This window comes from Petaurus breviceps, unplaced genomic scaffold (assembly GCF_028583685.1).
Source record: "Petaurus breviceps papuanus isolate PSGF00001 unplaced genomic scaffold, PetGlider_PUasm1.0 220, whole genome shotgun sequence".
Taxonomy (NCBI): Eukaryota; Metazoa; Chordata; class Mammalia; order Diprotodontia; family Petauridae; genus Petaurus; species Petaurus breviceps.
Genome location: NW_027185876.1, coordinates 6,329,808 through 6,351,644, shown reverse-complemented (window position 1 = coordinate 6,351,644; position 21,837 = coordinate 6,329,808). Strand labels below are relative to the sequence as shown.

Genomic DNA, 21,837 nt, shown 5'->3' with positions numbered 1-21,837 from the left:
ATTTAAAAAAAGAATTCGTCTATAAAAAATTCAGCAAATTCCCAGATCCAGTTGATTGATTGACCAGTCTAGTCAATGAATCTGCCACTGAATCAGTCATGCTCTACCAATCACTTCATTACTCTGCGATAAGAGGATGAGAGAGAACCAAATAAAGACAATGGGTACCTTTATATTGCAGTTCTGCATTTACAAACCATTATTTATTTCAGGGGTAGATTGAAGGTCATATCTTTGTACGTCTTCATTTATACCACCTTTGGGGAAGAGGTGTCCAGAGGGGGGGAGATGTAGAGAAAAGGTATAGAATATGTATTTCAACATGTCAATGTCTGCGTGTAGGTCCGTTTCCCCTCCCACTTCAGTTCTGAGCTCAAGGACCTTCTGAGGAACCTGCTCCAGGTCGACCTGACCAAGCGTTTCGGAAACCTGAAGAATGGTGTCGGTGACATCAAGCACCACCGCTGGTTTTCCGCCATTGACTGGATTGCTGTTTTCCAGAGAAAAGTAAGCCTGCTTCTCTCTTCTCAGTTTAAATAACTGAAAATGCATGATTGATGTTCCAGTTCCAGACAATGGCACCCCAAGTAAACATCAAAATGCACCATTTAGATTTCACACAGTGATTTTTAGAACTATTTATCAATTTCATTCCCAGAAAAGTAGGGATGATAATACTAATATTATTATTTACCTAATAGAATTGCTCCTTGTAAGGAAAATTATTTATAAACCTTAAGATACTTTAAAAAGCATTATTATGGTTAGGCTGATAATCATTCTGTGTATCACTTAAGGCACACAGCCTAAATTATTTCTCTCCCTGAGGAAGGAAAAGGACATGTTCCCTATTTTGACTATAATTTTGAAGTACTTTTTCTGACACTGGGTCTTACCCATCAACATTCTCTTATCCCCAAATGGTCTTTTTTCAAGTGCAGCTCTATCTGGTATGTACACGACTTACTTCTTGCACTCCAAGATTTGGCATCCCCAAATGGATAACATTAATGTGGGCATGTGGTTACAACATTTTTATGGACACATTATGGAAGCTAATAAATTCACCCAACCAAAAATGAGAGGATCCCCATTTCCCATTCATCACATGGAAGAGCTCAAGTCCCCCCCACCCCCTTCATTGGAAGGATTCCTAGGTTCTTTGAATTAAGAGATCACTGTGTACAGAATCTGAGACCAGTAAAATAGAGCTGATAGTCTCTTTTTTTAGATATGTAGTATTAAATTCAAAAAGTAACTCCTATGATATCATGATATCCACAGACAGTATGGGAAGGTGGGAGGAAAAACTTTGCACCTGAGGGAAGACTTTTTTGCTAAACAAATGTTTAGTTATAAATTCCTGACTGGGACAATAGAATGTAAACACAAACACAGGCGAGTGTACTGCAAAAAAAAAAAAAAAAAAAAACAACCAGAATGAAACAGAAAACCAAACCCCAAATCTAACAATAGTTTATAAAAAGAAACTGGGTTTTTTTTCTGCTCTAGTTGACAGTACAGTAGTTGTGATAATCAGTAATGTATTAATTACTGTGAGACAGGATACGATTAACACATCACTGTACTCTCTGTATTAAATGGAGGCATTTATGAAAAGATTTCACTGGGCTGAATCATAATTATCTGCTCTTTTGCTTCTTAAATGCCCATTGAAAAATAATTTGTATGCAGCACTTTCATCTAAAATGTTCCTACTGTGTTTTCTTCCCCATGGAATTTTGGTTTTTATACCCTTAAAGACAGACTTTTTTTTCATATTTTTGAGATATTGAGGAATTAATGAAGCCATTTAGCCTTGTGAGTATATTTCTTCTGGGAAAAAAATTAAGGAATTATCTAAATGTGAGCTGATTTTGGGCTAGTTATGTCATTTTTAAGGGGTTATGAACTAGTTTATATATTTTGATAATTGTATTTTAATGTCATTGGTTTCCTCTGTAGTACAATATATTTCAGTGCATCCATTTAAAAGCATTATTTTGATAAAGGGTCATGAGGATCACTGGATTGTCAAAGGGGTCTATGACACAATAAGAAGTTAGGAATCCCTGCTTGGTTGCCATCCATTTTCATATTCTTCCTTTGGATTGCTCATAGAGATAGTGAAGTGGCATAGAAAAAAGGAAGGGTCTTTCTAGTTTTAGGAATGTACAACCATCAAGGACCTACTTTTTCTTTCTTCTCACATTTTTCTTTTTCTTTTCTGATTATAGGTGGAAGCTCCTTTCGTGCCCCGCTACCGGGGTGCTGGCGATACCAGCAACTTCGATGATTACGAAGAAGAGGAAATCCGTGTTTCTCTTACCGAGAAATGTGCAAAGGAATTTGCTGAATTTTAGAGTGAGCCAAGCAGTTCTCACACCTTTGCACCGTGTTATAAGAAAAGGCGAAGCTGAATATTATTGTGTAACAAAAAATCCATCTAGTTCCTTCATTCCACACCGTTCAGTCATCTTCATGCGTGCAATTATGAAAACCCAGATTACTTAGGTACAGGGCCGGCCAAGGGTATTATTTTTACTTTGCCCCCCCCCTCTCCTTCTCTCTCCTCTCTCCCTTTCTCCCTCTCTTTCTCCCTCTTCCTCTCCCTCCCCCCCCCCCCCCCCCCCCCCCCCCCCGCAACGACTTATTTACTTATTTAATCTTGATTGGTGTTCAGAAACGGGAAGTGGTACAAATAGCAGTATTTCGATGGGAGAGGGAGAGAGGGGGAAAGGGAGAAGGGGAGGGGAGGAGGAGGGAGAGGGGGAGGAAGAGGGAGAGGGGGAGGGGGAGGGGGGAGGGGAGGGAGAGGAAGAGGGAGAAAGAGAGGGAGAAAGGGAGAGAGGAGAGAGAAGGAGAGGGAGGAGGAGAAGGGGAGGGAGAAGAGAGGGAGGAGAGGGAGAAGGAGAGGGAGAAGGGGAGGGGGAAGGAGAGAGAAATATTTCTTTTTGTCTGAACCAGCTAGTCCCTTTTATTTACAATCCCAAGAGATGGTTTCTAATACTTATAATATTTTTAAAAAATTTTTCCTAATTCAAACTACCCCCAAATTATTGGAGATTTCCAAAGACAAATTCCCAGTGCTATGTAAATTTATACAAAATTAACCTAAAACAAAACAAAGCAAAAAAAAAAAAAAACAAACAAACCCCAAACCCCAAAACACACCATCATTCTGGAAACTAAATTAGGCAATAAATTGGCATCAAGTCAGGGGTGGCCGGCCGGTCCCTGTGCCTCGGTTTTCTGTGATCAGTATATTCTTTCATCTCTTCCTTTTGTTGTAATTCTTGCGTGTGTGTTCTGTAAATCATGAGTAGCCTGTGCAATGGGAAGCATGTGATCTCATGCAGCAGGAATATTTCTAAATGGTCTGGATTGTAAACCAGTTTCATTCATATAGGTAACAGCATCGCCGTCTGTATTCAATAAAATTAATGGTTTCAGTATTGTAAACAGCGCATGAGTATTTAAGTGATTATTGTCGAGGGTCATAAAAATCCCTCACTTTTAAACCTTTTCGCTTTTAAAAAGGAAAATTTAGCTTCATTTAAAAAGGGCAGTCTGTGTGATGGAGAATGCTTGGCCCTGCTAGGAAAAGACAAAAAAAATTAAGTATTTAAATGGCTTTGCTACTGCAGTTTATATTATGAATGCACTGCTAGCTGAGTGCGGCTATTTATTTTTTGTTCTTAGTGATTTTGACTTAGAGCATTTTTTTTTTGCCATGTTTTTATTCTGGTATACTATATTAGTAAGCTGAAGATGGAGTACTGCATCAATCATTTTCAAATTTAATTAGTATAACAAGGAAAGGAGAAACAAAAGTCTACAAAAACTGCCACAATTTGGTTTAATTTTAAAGGTGCGCTCTCTTTTTTTTCCAACAAAATCCTCTCTTAAGTTTGTAATCAATCTTTAGTTTCCGGTGAGCCAGAGGTTACAGCTATGTAACTGCAGCATTTGATTAAGCTTTTGGGCGTAGTGATGTTTTGTACATTCTCACCAAATGACTTAACTTAATTAGATCTTGCTGCCAAGTGCTGGCTTTGGGCGCTCTGATTTTTTTTTCCAATTTTTCAAAATTCCATTGCTCAGCACTTTTTTTTCCTTTCAGATCCATCCGGTACTCGTTTTTACACTTCTGGATCTATCAGTGACCTATCTTCACACAGCACACCTCCACAGTTTTTAAAACTGGGGCATAATTGCAGATCAATATCTATCACAACTCAAAACTTTACAGGATGATCGTTTTTTTTTTACAAAAAAAAAATCGATCTATATTGATATACCACAGTTATATCACCAAGGTTTCATAGGTCACTGAAACGACTTCCTTTTAATCTGCTTACTACTCCTTTCTGAAAAAAAAATTAACCTTTATACTCATTTTACAATTATATTTGAAAATGTACTCTTTCTCCAACTTTCAGTATAACACCAGATTTTTTAGTATCTTGGTACCAGCAATGTTGCTAAGATGCTGACACCCATTTTTAGTATTGTTCTACCCACCTTTTCCCATGTGCAAGTATAAGATTATTTGCTGTATCAGAATTTAAGTAAAAAAGATTTGCCATCCCATCAACAAATTTGAAGATTATTTGTAAGAAAAGGTTTAAATCTTTTGTATTTCATTTAGCTCCAGAACATGCATTGGTGTACGCTAGCTGTATGCGATAAGATATATAGTAACTTTGATGTTGGTTAAAGTTTTAAATAAATGCTATCTATATGTCGCAATTTGTCTCTGTTGTGCTTTTATTCGTCTGATTGATTTTCTTCTCTGTACAAACATGCCCTGTCCTTTAAAAGGAAAAGTTACTGGCAAGATTTTTTGGGGGGAAGCAAATAGAAGAGCAGCAAATAGCCTAATAGAGTAATTTGAATCTCTATAAGGTAGAAATTGAGTCCCAATGGACATGTTTTAAGGGCTATTCATTCCATTTTATTCTATAATTTAAACTGTATCAACACACCAAACTCTTGGATATGTAAGGAGTGTCCATTTTCAAGTTACTTGTTACACTGAACAAGAAAATTTGAATTTGGCTCCAGATGCAATTTCCCTTACTTTAGTAGGCACGTTGAACATAAAAAAACCTCTCATTTCAAGCCCCACTCTTGGGCAAAAAGCATTGGTATGAATTTAAATGAAAATGATTTTCACAGATTAGTATTTAGTATCAGTTGAAACTTTTCACATTTGAAGAAACTGTGCTTTTGCCCAATTGAGAACAGGAAGAGAACATGATGAAATGGAAAAGACTAGAAATGGAGTCAGAGACCTGAGATGAACACATGTAAGCTCTGCAATTAACCAATTTTGTGGCCCTATATTTCACTTACCTCTTTGTAATGAGAATGGGAATTTGAAGATCTTCCCTGCCCCTTAATAGACCTAGGGGGGAGTTTGAAGACCTCCCCTGCTTTGAAAGTAAACTCTGCCCCCTGATTGGCTGAATGTAATCCCATGGAGCCTGGGGTGGGAGGAGTTTGCTGAAGGGAAGCAGAGCCCATGGGAAGCTGGTTGAGAGCTAGCCAGCCTTGGGGGAGAGAGAGGATGCTCATTAAGGAGATGGAGAGGTTTATGAGTAAATATTGATCTTGTATTGGTTTGTGGGAGGGCTGAAGGATGCTGTGGCTCTCAGCGTTATTATGGATTCTGAAAATCTTTGGTACTATAATGGAATTGGCTTACTGATTTTGGGACTGGGTTTTCTGGTGTCTAAATAAATGCTTCAGTTCTGTCCTCTATCTGGAGAGTTTGGTATATTTTGCAATCAAACATCATGTGAACAACTTATAGTCACGGTCTTTATCGTGATCGTGGATGCTGTAAATATTGCACTGGTGCTACACTCCTCTAGGTCTCATTTCCTCAGCTATGAAATGAGAAAGAGGGACTACATGATCTCCAAAGTTCCCTTTAACTCCCAAAATTCTAAAATGATGGTCATGATTCAAAATCTTTCAGATCTAAAATCAAGTTTCGGAAAGGATATTTGAATAAAGTGATGCTCTCTAACTTAAATATCTCCCTTCCAGTGGTAGGTTCTGTATGTTATTGGGTACACTGCCTTTTCTGTCATGCAAATGAGTGGGCAAAGAAATTCATGCATAACCCAGAGATCTTTCATAAGTGAATTCAGTTAACTACCACAGATATCTTGTATTCAGCTATCTGTATTTCTGGCTCTTTATGCTCTTCACCCACACTTTACCCTGAAGAAATCTTCAAAAATAGCTTTGGGTCTAGATCACTACAGATGTGGGTAGAAGAGTATCCTAGACTCCATACTCAAGGAAACAGCACCTTTATTCTATCCCATGGAAAAATGCAAGAGACTCAGGAATAATAATAGAGAAGACTTGAAATAGCCCAAAAGCAATGAACACAATTCTTCTCTGGAGGGTCCTCAAATTCTCTCAACTCAGAACCAAGTTATTTGGACTCCTCTTGGCAGGGGAAACACTTGGGGCTCCCAGATGGACAATCCTAGCCTGGTAATCAGATGCAAATTGAATAGCTCATTTTAATAGCTTAATGCAAATTCCAGATTCCTTGTTCTTCCTTACCCAGGATTGAGCCATTTTCTTGGCTTCTCTTCCCAAAAACAATACATGCATAGGCCTTCCCTGGAGTCAAAAGAGCACCAAGGGTAGTGCTATTTAAATGATTCCTCTTCTGTTCATCAAAAGCCAGGATTACCTAAGAGACACACCCCAAGACAAACTCTGCTCAGAAAATCCTTCATTGACTACAGGGCTAGATTTTGGGATTGTTAACCTGAAAATCCCCCTTCTCTGGAGAGGACAACTTTTGGTATTCTCAAACTTGTGGCTGCTAGAAGCAACCCTCAAGAACTCTCATCAGTAAGCCACGTGATTGCCCTCTCAGTGGTTGTCACTTGCTTTAAAGACTGTTTCCATGACTGGGGCCAGGAACTCTTCTCTCAATAAAAGTTTAATGCTGGCCAAGAGATCTCTTTTCTCAGAAAAATGGAATCTGTGGTCACATTCTTTGGGAAAAATCTCTTTCTAGAGGGAGTCCAAGGTCTAGAAAGCTAGATTCCAGGAGTGTTGAACTTTAGGATACCAGACAATCAATCCTCATAAATTCCCAATACTAGGACATGGTGTTCCCTCTTTGACTTCAACATTGTGGGAAGATTGTGTTACTTCCTCTCAGAGAAAAGGAGCAGGAACTTGACATTGAGGAACTCAGCTATGTGCCTCTCCAGATCTCTCAACAAGCTACCACAGCCTTTGATGTTGCTATGTCTTGGTTCAAGAGGCTGGGGATTAGTCAGGTCAATCCCTGTAGTCTAGGAACTCTCTCCTTGGGTTAGGAACACATGCAACTTGCTATGTAATTCTGACCCAAGGCAACCATTACTGGCTTTTGGAGGAATCCTTTTCTGAGCTGCTGTTCTCCCAAGATCTCTTTGGGGGAAAAAGGGAACAAATATCCCCAAAGGATCAATTGTCTCCTTTTACTAGCTTTTTTTATAGGCTAGTACAAAGGGTTGGCTCACCCCCACCCCAAATAGTCCTCAAAATAGAGGAAGTCAACTGACTCACCTTGAAGATTAGTATAATCTATCTTCCAGGAGGTTCCAAAGGTCATGCACATACCCTCCATAGAAAGATACAAAGACCCAAACAAAGACTTATCAAGCCTTCTTGACCAAGTTTCTCATCAAGCTTTTTGATCTAGTTACTCATTTAATCAACCTCCTATACTTGAAATAGAAGGCAAGATAAATAACAAGAAACTATAAGCCGACAGATGCTCCATCATCTTCCCAAAACTCCTTCCCTCCCCTCAGTCATGAGAGGATTTGTCTGTTCATCTCTCTCCCTGCAATGGTTTCTCACCAGAGCACAACAAATTGTTGGGGTAGGGTCACTTCTAGTGTTTTCTTCATCCAAATATCCAAAATCACCATGTAGTACTTTCATGACCATGGATTGGTATTCTTTGAGAAGCACCCACTACATTCTTACACCTTAAATTGTCTCAGTCATAGGCTAGAATGACACCACATTGAATAGAACCAACCCTCTTTTTTATTCTCTCAAAAACAGAGTGCCCTTCTGGGGAATGGAATTCAAAGTCCTGAGAATCATTCTCCTCTTTCTTGGTCTGTATGTATTTCATCTTTGTCATGGAGCTAGTATCCCAATTTTAACCATGCAAGGACAACCACAATGGAGAATGTTGTTTGAATGTTGCACAATTTACTTGCATTGATGGTACATTTCAATGGAATTCTTGGGCTCTCAACCATATTTTAATGTGTTAATCATCATAGCTATGGACAAATAGGGCATATGGTGTAGTGCTTTTGAATACAAATTAGGTATCCCTGACCACTTTCTTAGAACCACTTTACCTCAGAGTTGGTCAGTACTATGACCTATCTCCAGCAAGGAGCATTCAATTTAGCACTGGTCAGAATGTATAAGTGAACTGTCTGTCCATACTAGAATTAAAACTCTATAGACAGTCTTAGAATTTATCAATAATATCTCTTCACAGTCAGAAACTCCAATTTATAAATGGGATATCAGATGTCATTGTCAGTAAATATCTTTGTAGGAACAGAAACCTGGCTGCCATTGTTTTCCTGTATAAATCTAATGTCCTCTGGGACTAACTTCAGCACAAAACAAACGGCTACTTGGATCTGTGTAAGCCTACACTGTAACCTGCACATATTATTGACCAAATCCTTGACTTGCTTATATTTCTCCCCCTGATAATTTCAAATTGTGCCCAAGAGTTCAGGTCAGATTGCCCCTTTTGTCAAGTTCTTCTGGACCATTTACCCATGGATAACAATAATTAAGAGGCTTAGCAAAAATAGTTCACTCCTTTACAAATTCCCAGTGATTACCAAAGTCCATAACCATCTTCAGTTCTTGAAAATTCTTTGGATGTGGCCAAGTGGTATGATCTCTTCTAACTCATTTCCTGCAGAGATACCAGGCATCTATGCACTATGTACTTGATGTAAGTTGCATGCAACTGTGCCATTTGCTAATTGCTAACTTTCAGACCAGAGCTTCCTAGCCAGTCTAACATTTTAAATGACCTTTTATAATGCTTTTCTAATGTCTTTCCAAGTGTTAGAGGATTACTCATATCACAACTACTTTCTCCATGAGCAACTAAAAAATGTCAAGGGCTCAAGAAATGCCTTGGGATGTTCATTGAAATTGGCAGAATCCTTTTGGCCATCTTATCTGCATCTTCTATAAAATTGCACTAATATCCAGTGCACAAATCCAACACTGAAAATGTGAGCTAACAGGTAGTAACTTGAACTCATGGTCCATCTTAGCTTTTTTTTCCCCATTTAATAATTCATTTTAATCTGGATCTTCGCAGTTTCTTTCCCTACCACCTCTGTGGGTGGTGTCTATGGTCTATGAGAACACATGATGATGACATTGATCATCAAGTCCTTTGCAGAGATTTTTAAAGTTCTCCATCTCAAACAGGGTAGTTTTCCAAGACCACTTTTTTTTTTGAAGGGCAATTGGGGTTAAGTGACTTGCCCAAGATCACATGACTAGTTTTTTGTGTTAAGTGTCTGAGGGTGGATTTAAACTCAGGTCCTCCTGACTCCAGGGCCAGTGCTCTATTCACTGTGCCACCTAGCCCCCCCCCCCAAGATCACTTTCAAGGAAGAGAGTCTTTGAGTTGGATGATAGGCATTGATTCTTAAGCATATTGTTCATGTGTATCTCAGGCTGGATTTCCTCCTCAGATGATCCTCCTCCAAAGCAATGTTGGAGTTTCACTGAAATCACCTCTCTCCAGACTCATCTATGACTTTGAAAGGTCATGTAGGGGTGTGCAGAAAGCAGCTCAAAATAACTTGCCAAGAGTTGAGTAGTAAACCCTGAGGTTTTATTTGAACCCAGGTATTCCTGACTCCAAGTCTAGTGATCTATTCACTATGCCATGTCTCTGCCATGCCTCTTTATTTAGTATTCTTTTAATGAGTACACCAAGCACGCAGATGTTTAATGAACAGCAAAAATAACAAAACACGTTGCTTTTTTTTTTTGGGTTGTGGTCCTTTCAGTGCTATGCTGAAAAATGGGCTGCTTTGATTTCTGGTGTCATGTTCCTTTGTCCTTAAAGGGATAGCAATTCTATCTACCATAACATCTTCTATTAGTCTTGCCCAAGTTTTTACAGTGGGATCTAATTGATCTAAAAGAATCTCTTATTTAGTCTTGGTGATCCATTCCTGAGGAAGGTTTTAAAGCCAACCAGAATCACTTATTCCCATTGCCTACCTTTCTGTCTCTGTACATTGTCGTTGTTGCAAATGTCTTTACCAAGAACATGAACTGCAAGTAATTGAGAAACTGTCCTTGCCGTTCATCCAAGGACAGGTACCCCCATATGGTTTTGTCATATACCAATACTTTGTCAATTTGGATCATTTTGACAGCTTTTCCAAATGGAACACAAATTCAGAGGCCTTCTCTCTACCCTGTTATAGGATACTGAGGAACTGATTAGAGGATTCTCATACATTTTTAAATTTTTATTTTTTTTTAATTAGCAAGCTTTTATTTTCTCTCCTTATCACTCTCCTCAAATTGTTAAAAAAAAAAAAAGAACCCATATAACACATGTTCATAGCCAACTAGGAGACAAAGGGGATGGAACACAGCTCAGAATCAGGAAGACGTGAGTTTGAATCAGACACTGCTGAGCTGGGTGACCCCGAAGCAAGACACTAAACCTCTTTGTATTTCAGCTTCCTCATCTGTAAAAGTGAGATGAAAATAACATCTACCTCCCAGGTTTATAGTAAGGATCAAATGAGTTAATGTATGTAGAGTGCTTTGCAAATCTGAAAGGGCTATACAGATACAAGCTATTAGTACTGGTAGTAGTCAAAACAGACTCCCATAATTGATCATGTCCAAAAATGTGCATCTCATTCTGTGTCTTGAATTCATCACCTTTCTGTTAGGGTAGCACGTTTCATTATCTGTCCTCTGGAATTTTGCTTGGTCATTAGTCCTTAAGTCTTTCAAAGTTGTTTGCCTTTACACAGTTGTGGTTATTGTATAAATTGTTGTCCTGGTTCTTCTCACTTCTCTATGCACTTTCTGTATCATGCACTGTATTTTCAGGGGGAGTGTAAGGTCGAAAGTTCCCAGGGGCTTTCCTGTAGCCTTGTATATTTCTCTACATCATTTCCTTGTCACTGCTTCATTGCTTCCATTACTTTCATGGCATGTCCTAATTAGTCTTTAAGCCTTCATTTGATGGATGAGGAGAATGACCCCTTGACAAGGACCCTATAGCTTCCCACATTGAGTCACTCGAATCAGTACTGGTAGGCTGACACTCTATATTCCACTGTCTGCTGCTTCTGTGTCCTGCCTCTATCCTGATTTGCTTTCCCCAATTAGCATGCCCCTCACTTCATCTTCAGGCACTCCTCACACTAGGAAGGCCTCAAATTTCCTCAGTCATTTCTTGTCAGCGATAAAATGTGCTTGTGAATTAAATAATTGCTCCCCTCTGTATTTGTTTTTTTTTCAAGAGAATGTTTCAAATGCCTCTTTTTTGTTGAAAGTCCATCTTTTCACACTGATAAGGCACAATTTTTCAGGATAGTTTCCATGTAATCCCATTAACAGATAATTCTTTGGAATTTCTAGAATGCATTTGTAATTGACAAATATGACCACCATTTTCTTATATCTATTTTCCCTAGTTGATACTTTATATTCCTTCCTTCCCCCAACCCTAAGTGTCCTCACCATGATGTAAAGGAGCTCACTCCCTACTTGTGCTTATTGTGTAATTATTCTCTTCTGAAATTCTTTCTTAACCTGTGGTGTTTCTTCTTTATATTTGGAGCTTTCTTCTGTTTTCTCATGTCTCCAGTTTCATTTCCTGGATTGGGACTTCATGTCAGTACCACACTGCCCTTTCTTGCATATTTGGAGGAAAGTGGGTGAATCTGCTTGGTCCTGCCCCTGTATGTAGAATATTGTTATCACATCAAGGTTTACCTCCCCCCCCAAATACAACTTTTACAACTACTAATCATGGTAATAATAATAACAATAATAATAGATTTCATTTGTTTAGCACTTTAAGGTTTCCCAAGTTCTTTGTCAAAACAATACATAGCCTGTGTAATCAAGTCCCAGCAAAAAGCATAGATCTTTCAAACATTTCATTGTCACAGAATCTCTTCAGCTATGTACCGGATACAACGGCCCTTCAACAGTGTCACTTCAGCAATAAGAAAGAAAAGTTTTTAAAGAATTTTGACACACAGCAGTACAAAATCTCAATCGTTCTTTGTCACATCATAGCACAATGATTATAATGAAATAATTGGTGTGTTCAATAGAGATTTAGTAAAAGAAAAAAAACTTTTTTTGGCTATCAATTAGAAATTTTTTTTTTTACATTTCAAAGTCTCCTCACATTGTTAGAGTAAATAGGTTAAATTAGATTGAAAACTGAGAGTGATATAATTTATGTCATCTTCAATTTGCAAATGAAGAAACAGAAGCTCTAAGAAATAAAATGACTTGCTGAAACTCAGAGTTCATAAGATGCAAAGGTGGGATACAGTTCCTGATTCTCTGGCTCAAAATAGAGCACTGACTCCACCATAATACGCTGACTCTTATAGCCTCAGTGAAACACAATATTGAAAACAATTTTATTTTTTTATGCAAAAAATCCTTTAAAAATAGTATTGTGAACTCAGTCTAATAAAATATGGTGGCCCAATACTATGAAACTTTCTAAAACCTATTTGTATTCATCATCCATTCAAAACTAATGTTAAACCCATAATTTTCTCTGAATCCCCCCACTGTGTTCAACCAGTCAGATTTAATCACATGATATTTTAGTAATGAAAAAGAATAATTGCTTAAATTAGAAAACAAGGTAGATAAGAATGTTCAAAATGCAATAGACATCCAATCATCTGTTATTCCAAACTACCTGTTATCTGCCTCCAGTCAATGGGAAAGGAGAACTCCATAGATACCAGAAGGAAAAATGAAAAGCCATAGCCAAAGGAAAAACAAAAAGGAGAAATAAGAAAAATATTGTAAGACGAAAGACTTGATCTGAAAATATTGAGTCTCCAGGTCTTTAGAAGTAATTCTCTCCAGAGATGGGATTTCTATCCTCCTGTACAGATGTTGCTAATAACAGTGCTAGAATAAGGCTTCATGATCATCTACTATAGATGCTTCTCTAATCTCCTGTCTGTCATGATGATGAGCCAGCATGGAGAGGAGAAACAAATTAACTCACCCTCCTAAGAGGTCATTTTGAATGATGGAGTATCTGCTGCTGATTTTTACTCCTTGATGGTTGCCTTGCATTCTGTGTTAATTAAATTTCAATTTGTCTTACAATGTCTTACAATGATATCATGTGTTTAATTGTATTTGGTTGAGAAAAGATTCAGAAGAAAATAGAACCTTGTGAATAGTGGTTATGCACTGATAGTGGACCCACCCAGATTCTAGGAATTTGAAAGACATATTGGGGTAGTAGGCCAATTTGGTGCATTTATTTTTCCTATCTGACATCTTTGGGTTTGAAATTTTCCCATTCCATTTTCTAAACATCCCCTTCATGCCAGTTGGAAGGTTAACTATCCAATATTTATTTGCCTCTACAACTGGCCTTTGAAACTACTGAGCTACAAGTTCCCATGGTGAAAGTCTGGCATATGTCTTCTTTCAAATATTGGGTACTTAGCAAAATCTAATCCAAAGTTCCAAAGAATGAAACAGTTCTCTATGGCTATGAGATGAAGGGAGAACAGAAACCTCAAGCCAGCTGCTACCCTATTCTTGGTCTTCACAGAGATAATCATGGGAAATTCAGTTACCTTTCAACTGTCATCACAAAGTACATCAATCATTTAAACCCTTATTTTATCCCTTGACTTTATTTTCTGGGTGTCTTTCTCTCAAGTGTACTCATTGCTGGGGAATTCTGGAATACTAAAGATGTGAGATAGATTCTGAACTGAGCTCCTCTATATCACTTCTTTTTGAGGCAGAGAGATGGCGCAATGGATGATCTCATGCTGGATAGAGTCAGAAAGAGCAGAGTTCAAATTTGACCTCAGACCTTTATTAGTTGTATGACCCAGGGCAAGTCACTTCACCTCTGTCTTCCACATCTCCCTTATCTGCAAAATGGGAATAATAATGTCACCAACACCTATGGTTGTTAGAATTAATGAGGTAATATTGGTAAAGTGCTTTGCCACCCTTAGAGTGCTAAATAAATGCTATTGTTATTGTTGTTCCATTGTTTAGTATTTCTTAAAATTGTACTTATTTTCTTTTCTTAGGGTCTTGGTTGGTTGAGATGTTGGCAAATCAAGTAACTGCTTACGTGTGTGTGGGGGGGTAGGAATTCTTCAAATGTTTCTTTTTAGTGAAAAGTTCATTTTTTTCCATCGATGACTAGGTTCAAGGTTTTAGGATTTGTCATTTGGAGTTGTAGTTTGAGCTCCATTGCTTTTTGGAATACACAATTCCAATCTCTACCAAACTCCCCAGCAGCTGACTTGCCTTGGAGTGTACTCCAAGTATTCTTCCTGACCACCCAGATGTCACAACATTCAGCTAGCCTGGGTGTCTTCCAAGCATTCTCTTGGGCTATCCAAATTCCTTAGAAGTTGGCTAGTCTGGTGGCCTTCCAAGTATTTTCTCTGACTGCCCAAACTCATAAAACACATAAAACCAAACTCCACTGTACCTGAACACCAGCCTACTTTCCAGGGACACACTGACAATCTGGGCTATCTTCACCTTCAGGTTGAATCTCATTCTTTAGCCCTCTTTGAAGTTTGACTCATTCTTCCTTCTGCCTTTTCAATCTTCTCTACTTATGTGCCTGTGATCTAGGGTCTTTTTCTGGCTTTCTTCCAGGCCTCCTTTAAGATGCAACTCAAACACCACTTCCTCCAGGAGACCTTTACTGTACCCTCTCTCCACCCACCCCCCAGAAGCTAGGGCCATCCTCCCTAAATTACCTTCCATTTATCTTGTATTGTTTGTTGTTTACTCCATTAGAACATAAGCTCCTGGGGCGGCCAAGTAGCACAGCAAGTAAGAGCACTGGCTCCAGTGTCGGGATAACCTGGAGATCAAATCCAGGCTCAGATACTTAGCACCACACCCAAAAATAACTGGCCATGTAAACTTGAGCAAGTTACTTAACCCCAATTGCTTTAAAAAAAAAAAAAAAAGAACATAAGCTCCTTGAGGGAGGGCAGGGGAGAGGAGGGAAGAAAAGGTAGGAGAGGGGAGGGGAAAAGAAATATGTGATAGGTACTTGAAGATACATTACTGGGGCTCAGATCTGGGAATCTGTATAGATATAATAGTAAAACTGGGGTGGGGGGAGCAGAGGGAGCACAGCTAATAAGGTTACCAAATGAAAGAGTGTAGAGAGAGAAAAGAAGAGGGTACAGGACAGAGTCTTGGGGCATGAGATGAACAGAGTGTCCTAACAGATAAGGGGAGAATCAGAAGAGAATACCATCAATAAAACCCAGGCAGAAGAGACATACTCTAGGAAAAGAGAGTTGTCAACAGAAGCAAACACATCAAAAAAAATCAAGAAGTTATTGAGGAATGAGAAAAGGCAATTAAGAAATCATTGGTATCTGAGGAGAGCAATTGCAATTGAGTGATGACAAAGGAAGCTAGATTGTAGAGGGCTAAGAAGCAAGCTTTTCTTAGCAGAGGTCACCCTTTGGGAGGTGATTACCCACTAGAGGGTACTGAGTTTTTAAGACCATTAGAGCTGTGTAGTTAAGTGAGAGATATAGGGAGGCCATAAGTCAAAGGAAAGATTTTATAACAAGAAATATATGTAATAAGGGGTAAAATCCCCAGTAGATCTAGCATTCTGCAGCTTGGGTTACAAAGTGCTCTTCATTCTACCATACTGTCTCCTTCATGACTTAATATTTTTACAAATAAGGTTCCTCAGAAAGAAAAAAGAAATGAAAGGGGAATAGTGTATAATAGGCTAGAAATCAACTTGGAGCTAAGCTGGCAAGCTCTTTGGAGGAAGTTTTCCCCCAGGTGGATGATCAAAGGTTGATCCTTAAGGGAGAGGTCATCTGAAGGAAAAAGGCCCTTCCAAAAAACATAAGGGTTGCTTTTTCTATCCCACTGGGAGTGCTTCAGATTTGACTGAAAAAAACTACCATTCAATCCCCTATCTCATTTAGGGGTTACTAAACCTGCCAACAAGGGAAGACAGGATAAGTTTTACTCATTATTTGTCACTGTGAGTCTGTTTTAAGTACAGCAGCTGCTGAATAACATATTGAGGGTCTGGGCATTCTATTGGGTTAAATCAGATTCAAGTCTCAGGTGGGCATAAGGGGGCAAGTTAGAGATTTTTAATTACTTTAGTATGTAAACTGGTTAGAAATAAGACCATGCACTAAGAAGCTGGTTAGAAAGAGGACAAGTTTATGCCCTCAGAAAACACAACAGTATGGAAAACACAGATAAAACAAGAGAGAAAAGCCCATGAATGAGTAATTAGAGCAGAGATTCTTAGATTTTACTGTATCATGAAGACCTTTTTACAATCTGGTGAAGCTGAGGGAGCCCTTTGCATAATAGTGTTTTTAAATGCATAAAATAAAATAAATACGGTTACAATGGAAACTGACAATCTTAAAAAAGAAACCAGCTGTCAATTAAAAAAAATACCCACAAGTTCATGGTCCCCAGGCTAAGGATTCCTACCTAGTGTATCTGAGAGGGAAAAAGGAACAAAGGATGAAATGAAAATCACATTTTTATAGGGATGTTAAAAATGAATGTCATGAAATTAAGAGAATGGTTGATGCAGAAGAACAGAAAGAATGTGATATCACACTGTTCTCTGACAGAAAAGGAAGAGTAAAAGGAGAAAGAACAATAAAATTAAACTCAAGGGGAATTTGCTATGTAGAAGGGTAAATTGATGGAAGGAAACTAGACTCGGATTGTTGTAGTGGTTTCTCAACCACATTTAGTCAAGCCAGACAACAAATATTTATCAAGTACCAACTATGTGCCAGGCACTGTGCTAAGCACTGGGGATACAAAGAAAGTCAAAAGACAGTCCCTACTCTTGAAGAGTTCAAAGCCTAATGGGGGAAATAACATACAAACAACTATGACACTCACACACACACACACACACACACACACACACACACACACACACACACACACACACACGGAAAAAAAACCACTAAGATAAAAGATGACTGTGAAAGCCTTCTTGTAGAAAGTAAGACTTAAGGCCAGACTTGAAAGAAGCCAGGGAAGCTAGAAGGTAGTGATGAGAAGGGAGAGATTTTCAGGAATGGAGGACAGAAAGTGAAAATGTATGGAGTCAGGAGGAGATGGAATATCTTGTGAGAGGAACACACAAAAAGTCATTGTCACTGGATCACAGATTGTGAGAAGTGGCCAGGTTATGGAAGACTTAAAAGCCAAAACAGAGAATGTTGCCTTTAAACCTGAGGGTAATAAGAAGCCACTGGTATGCATTGAATAAGGGAGGGGCACATAGTGATGTGATCAGAACTGCCTTTAGGATGATCCATCTGACAGATCAGTAGAGGATTGACTGGAGTGAAGAGAGACTCGGGCAGGCAGATCCACCAGCAGCCTATTGCCATGGTTCAAATGTGGGGTGAAGAGGACAAGAGTTTGATAGAAGTGTCTGAGGGCGAAAGAGGATATATACAAGAGATATTGCAAAGGTTGAATAAACAGAAATTGACACCTGATTGGATATGAAGCAGAAGGAGAGAGTGAGGAATTGATAAAGACCCCCTAGGTTGTAAACTAAGTAACTGGAAGGAGAGCAGTACCCTCCAGAGTAATAAGGAAACGAGTAAGAATGGATGACTTGAGGGAAAATATGAGTTTAGTTTTGAATATGTAGAATTTAAGATGTGTATAGGACATCCATTTTGAAATGTCAAGTAGGTCATTAGAAATGTAAGACTGGAGAACCCAAATGGTATAGGGTCTAAGTTCTTAAATTAAATTTTGATTTCAATATTCCTCTCTCAGAGTTAGATAAATACAACTTTTTTTAAAAGAGGAAAAATATAGAACTGAATAGATTTTAGAAAAGTAAATTTGAATAGCCTGTAGAAATTTTTATAAAAAATGCTAAATAATATAAATAAAAGACACTAATTTTTACTTCATTTACTGAATTGTGGTCTTATACATAGGAAGCAATGAATATTTGTTGGATTAAAATGAATTTAAATGCCCAAATAAATCCAAGGTTTGCATAATTCACTTGTGAAATGTGACTTTGTTCACTGAATAAATATGTTTATAGTTTTGGTATACTAACTCAAATTTTAAGCTACTTTTGGCAAAAGTAGAAAATAACAGATTTCCAGTGGAATAGAAAAAGTCTATAAGAAAGTAACATTGTTTTCCAGGCATGTGAAGATACTATTATTATTGAATTCAAAATGAATTCTAATTTGTTGGGGTTTTTTTTTTGCTCCCAGTATAAGGTAGGTTTACAGAGAATGTCATCATCTGATTTATTTCATGTCAGAAGAATAATAGATCTCTCTGACCAAAAACACATTTTTTTTTGCAATAGAATTTCCTCTGATTATAGTAGATACATAATCTAGCAAATGGAGCATATGTAGAGTTTTCATAAGACCTTTTGTATTTTTTTGTAATTTGTAAAGATAAAAGTCTGAATCTAGAGTCAGAAACCCTGAATTCAAGTCCAGAAATTTCTACAGGCTATTCATATTGAGATCCAGACCCTCCTTTCCTTATCGATGCCATTTTAGGAAGGCTCTCAACCAATGTTTCATATCATTCATGCCTAGACTCTCCTAATCTTCCTCATTTTTGCTTGCAACACTGCCCTTGACCAGTTACCCTCTCTCTCTTCCAGTTCTCATCTTATGTACTTCACCTTGGGAGTAGGTACTGTCTTCTTCACTTACAGAACTTAGTACAATATGTGGCACATAATTATTCATCAAATAGCACTTAAGTGCCTACTATGTGCCAGAAACTGTACTAAGAACTGGAGATGCAAAGAAAGGCAAAAGACACTCCCCTGATCTTAAGGAGCTCACATTCTAATGGGGGACACCACATGCAAACAACTATGTACAAAGAAGATACATACAGAATATATTGAAAGTAATCTCAGAGGGAAGGCACTAAATAAGAAAGACTGCGAAAAGCTTCTTGCAGAAGGGAGGGTTTTTTCTGAGAGTTGAGGCAAAACAGAGAATCTAGGAACTGGAGGTGAGAAGGGAGAGAGTTCCAGGTATGGGGGACAGCAGGTGAAAATTCCTGGAATCAAGAAGAGTATCTTATGTGAGGAACAGACAGAAGGCTAGTGTCACTGGGTCACAGTGTACATGTGGCTGAATGTGATATAAAAAGATTGGAAAAGTAGGAATGGGCCTGGTTATGGATAACTTTCAGTGCCAAACAGAGGACTTTATATTTGATTCTCTGGGTAATAGGGAATCACTAGATTGGAAAAAATCTGTTTATGTCTCAATCCTAAAGAATGGCAATGCCAAAGACTGTTCAAATTACCAAACAATTGCATTTATTTCACATGCCAACAAGTTATACTTAAGATTCTGCAAGTTAGGTTTCAGCAATGTGTGAACTGAAAATTGCCAAGAAGAGCAGATTGGCTTTAGAAAAGGTAAAGGAACTAGAGACCAAATTGCCAACATCTGCTGGATTATGGAGAAAGCAAAGGAGTTCTAGAAAAACATCTACTTCATTGACTTCATTTAACTTTGTGGATCACCAAAAATGTGGCAAGTACTCAAAGAGATGGGAGTATCAGATCATCTACATGTCTCCTGAGGAACCTGTATACAGAAAAAGAAGCAACAATTGGAACTAAATGTGGAACAACTGATTAGTTAAGATTGGAAAAGAAGTACATCAAAGATATATATTACCACTTTATTTATTTAATTTACATGCAGAGGACATCATGTGAAATGCCAGACTAAATGAATCAAAAGCCAGAATTAAGGTTGCAGGGAGAAATAAACAATCCCAGATAATGCAGATGATACCACTCTGATAGCAGAAAGTGGAGAGGAATTAAGAAGACTTCAAGAGATAGTAGAGGATAGAATAGGCTGGTGTGTTATGTTCCACGGGGTCACAAAAAGTCCGGCATGACTGAATGACTGAACAACAACAAGGAGTTTAATGAATAAAGAGATGGTATGATATAGTCAGACCTATGCTTCAGAAAGATCAATTTGACAGCTGAGTGGGAGGTTGGACTGGAGTGGGGAGAGACTTGAGGCAGACAGATCAGCAAGCAAACTATTATAATTCAAAGATGAGGTGATAACCTGCTGCTCTAGGGTGGTGGCAGTGTCAGAGGAGAAAAGATAACATGTTATGAAGGTAACAAGAGGATTTGACAAGTGATTGGATATGAGACAGGGTGAGATAGAGTAAGGAGCTGAAATGATACCTAGGTTGCAAGCCTGAGTGGCTGAGATGATGATAAAACTTTTTTTTAAGAGTTTAATAAATGTCTCTCCTTTTCTCCCTTCCCCACCTCTCTCTCTCCACCCCCTTTTGGAGAAGAGAAGATTCAGAGGAAACGTGATAACTTTGTTCAAATATTTGAAGGGTTGAGTTATGAAAATGGATTAGAATTTTCTGTTTAGTTCCAGAGAGCAGAACCACTAATAATGAATAAAAGCTACAAAGAAACAAATTTAAATTTGATGTCAGGAAAATCTTTCTAACTCATACAGGCATTTGAAAGTGGATTGGGCTGCCTTGGAGGAAAGGGAGAAATGGATGCTTAGTTCCTGCAAGCAGAGATTAATTTAGTAGGCATATTATAGCTGACATTTCTTTTAGGGTATGGGTTGGGCTAAAGGTCATTTCCAACTTTAAAATTCTGTGATCAATATTCAGAGCTTGACTTTGTCAACTGTGGGTCCTTGAGCAAATGGTTCTACTTTTATGAACCTCATATCTCAGCTTTAAAATAAAGGCGTTGGACACAGGGCTGTGGAACCTGTGACCCTCTAGGTCCCCAAGGGTAGCCTTTTCACTGAATCCAAATTTCATAGAATAGATCTGGATTGGATTGAGAGGGCCACAACTGGGGACCTAGAGGGCCACATATGACCTTGTGACCACAAGTTCCCCATTACTGGGTTACTAGATAATGTCTGAAGTCCCTTCCAGTTCTTAATCTATATATATATATATATTAACTCCACACAAAGTTTATGAAGATCTTATATTAAGACTTGGAATTAAACTCTTGAGTTTCCTATGGAAACTTATAATACCTTTTTTTTGTGATAGCAAGAACCCTAAGGATTAATTCATCTTGATTGCCAAAGGAACAAAATTCTATTCCTGAATGATATACTTCTCCCCACATCACAGGAAGGACCTGAGAAAACCTTTCTCCAGTTTCTCCTGATACCAGCACCAACACTTTTTACTACATTGGTAAATTTTCTGTTGGAGAAAGGTTTGTTTTTTTAGTCTTTTGTCTGCAAGAAGTTGATCTAAGCAGAAGCATTTTATCAAATGAACCATAGTAACAACTTTTGAAATGTGTTTTCTTTTCATTTTTTACTAACCCTCTGAAGGCTTATGTTAGACTAGCATTGTTCTGTGTTACAAGTTATAGTGTCATTCTCTAAACAGAATCCAGGCCAACTTCACTTTTCCTAGGTGGCAGAAAACTAT

General features: G+C 38.2%; 1 protein-coding gene across 5 annotated transcripts in view; it reads left to right on the top strand.

Annotated features, from left to right (window-relative positions):
- The window catches only part of PRKACB (protein kinase cAMP-activated catalytic subunit beta), a 51,218-nt gene extending 48,722 nt beyond the window's left edge, over positions 1-2,496 (top strand). For all 5 annotated transcript variants that reach the window (XM_069094607.1, XM_069094606.1, XM_069094605.1 and 2 more), the window contains 2 exons: positions 343-507; positions 2,238-2,496. In XM_069094607.1, coding sequence (XP_068950708.1) covers positions 343-507; positions 2,238-2,363 — 291 coding nt within the window. In that variant the 3' untranslated portion in view covers positions 2,364-2,496. The remainder of the gene's footprint in view (positions 1-342; positions 508-2,237) is intronic.
- Positions 2,497-21,837: the final 19,341 nt, after the last annotated feature.